We start from the raw sequence: 2,221 nt of genomic DNA on the forward strand, positions 1-2,221 counted from the left end.
CTGCTAGTTTCGAAAAAGCCACCAGACAGCAATTCTAGGCATCATCACATGGACTTACAATACCCGAGTACGTGGCCTCGATTTATTGGTTCTGTCCCGATGGTTTTGTCACCCATCGGGACCGGACGTCATAATCACGTCATAATCTTGTGCGGGTGATGCAATCACATCATAACCAAGAGCCTATATTGTATAAAGATCCATGCAATCATCACGTCATAATCCCTACTCCAGACAATTACCTACGCGGTAATTTGTAACTCGTGCGAGTCTTCATAGTATGGATCTTTATACAATAACGTGGCCTGAAGTCTTAGTCAACGAAAGGTGTTTTTAGGGCAGTGATGATTGCATGGGCTTACTTATAAAATCAGCGGCAACGTTACTGTATAAAGATCCATACTACCACGCCGCCACCACCACCCCAAGAAGCCTAGCTAGCTAAAACCACCACCACCCCGGCCCCATGCTCACTCCACTCTTTTCAGCGGCCATGGAGCACCAGCGTAGCGAGAGGGAGCTCCAGCTTCTCCTCCTCCCCACAGTCACGCCTCGTGATGCCTCCTTCCTCGCCCCTCGGCCGCCAGCGAGCCCCTCCTACTACCCGCAGCTCGACCTGAGCCTGTCCATCAGCATTGGACCACCGACGACTCAACCGCTGCAGCCGGCGGCGGCACCAGCAGCCCTGGCTGATCAGAATAAGAAAGCAGCAGCGGGTACGGCGGCTGACGTGCAGGCAGTGAAGCGGCAGACGGCGGAGCAGGACCGGATGGCGTCGGCGGAGTGGGCGTACGCGGAGCGCGTGATGGAGCTGGCGAGGCGGGAGCTGGAGCTGGCGGAGCGGGAGTTCGCGCGGGCACGGGCCATCTGGGAGCGCGCCCGCGGCGAGGTGGAGAAGGTGGAGCGCATGAAGGCTATGGCCGCTGCGCTCGAGATCACCTGCCACGCCTGCATGCTGCGCTTCCACCCATAACTAGATAGACCGTGGCACCATGCCATGCATGCATGCATGTTCTCAGAGCTACCTTAATAATTTGCTATTATAAGTACTACTTTATTTATGAGTGTATTTATGTCAGTTAATTCAGGCTTCAACTTGGGATCGGATCGTCTGGATTCCGTCAGGATGGTGAGCCTATTGTATTCTACAAGAAAGCAAATGAAGAGCATATATTGATCTGTTCCTATCAGATCAATATATAAATCTGTCATAAATACGTGCAACAGGCTCACCACCCAGACATGAGACACGAACCATCAATGTATGCTCTTCATACATTATATATTGTATAATGTAGTCGTCAGAGGATTCCTGGCTCAGGTGGATAGCAATGTGTCAATGCCTGGATGGTGAGCTTATTGCATGTATTTATGATAGATTTATATATTGATCTGATAGGAACAGATAAAAACTGCATTACTACGATTTTTAAACCAGCAGTAAGCTATATGAACTAGCAGTGATACTACACACAAATGTAAATTTTATTTCTTGTAATATAAATTATTGCCAGCTCATGTAGCTCAGTTACTACGGTAGTGATAATCCATATACTTATCACCGGTAGTGATAAGTATATCAATTGGCAGAATAATCTTAAGAACTGGAAATGATAATTTATATCACTGCTAGTTCGTTACGTGAATTGATAGTGATAATATGGATTATCACTACCGCAATAACTGCCGATTTACTCATCGAAGCTACAAACTGGCAGTGATGGCCTTATTACTACCAATTATTAAAAGCGTATTTTTTTATGAACTGGTATCACTGTCGGTTCTTCTTAGTTTGACTTTTTATGTACGTCTTGAGCTTACGAACCGATAATGATATATTATCACTACTAGTTATTACTAAACCAATAGTGAAAGAGGACAGAGATAACTCTTTCTGTTGTAGTAGTGGTAATTTATAGAAGTATTCCAACCACGGTCCTCCAGCTGTTGTATAAGCATTCCAACTTTGGGTGTGTTTGGTTATAATAACTACACGGAGCCCTCAATGGATTATGGTCCAAAAGCTTTGGACAAAAAGGGTGAAAAGGAGAAAATATCTAAGTGCTATAAGCATTCAGCAATAGGTAGATGGTAATTAAGGAGGTTTAGCGCTAAGGGAGAGGTTGGGAGTTTGGCTTGTGGCTTGCAACGTGCGACCATGATGGTGGCCATGGTGCAAAAGGTTGTTTTCTCGGTCTCAAATATCAGATTTTGGGACTAA

General features: G+C 45.9%; 1 protein-coding gene across 1 annotated transcript; it reads left to right on the forward strand.

Moving 5' to 3' along the window:
• Positions 1 to 423: 423 nt before the first annotated feature.
• Positions 424 to 973, forward strand: LOC133920537 (protein indeterminate-domain 16-like). The gene has a single exon (XM_062365151.1). The coding sequence runs from the start codon at positions 467 to 469 to the stop codon at positions 971 to 973; it is 507 nt and encodes a 168-aa protein (XP_062221135.1). The 5' UTR covers positions 424 to 466.
• Positions 974 to 2,221: the final 1,248 nt, after the last annotated feature.

This window comes from Phragmites australis, chromosome 6 (genome assembly GCF_958298935.1).
Source record: "Phragmites australis chromosome 6, lpPhrAust1.1, whole genome shotgun sequence".
Taxonomy (NCBI): Eukaryota; Viridiplantae; Streptophyta; class Magnoliopsida; order Poales; family Poaceae; genus Phragmites; species Phragmites australis.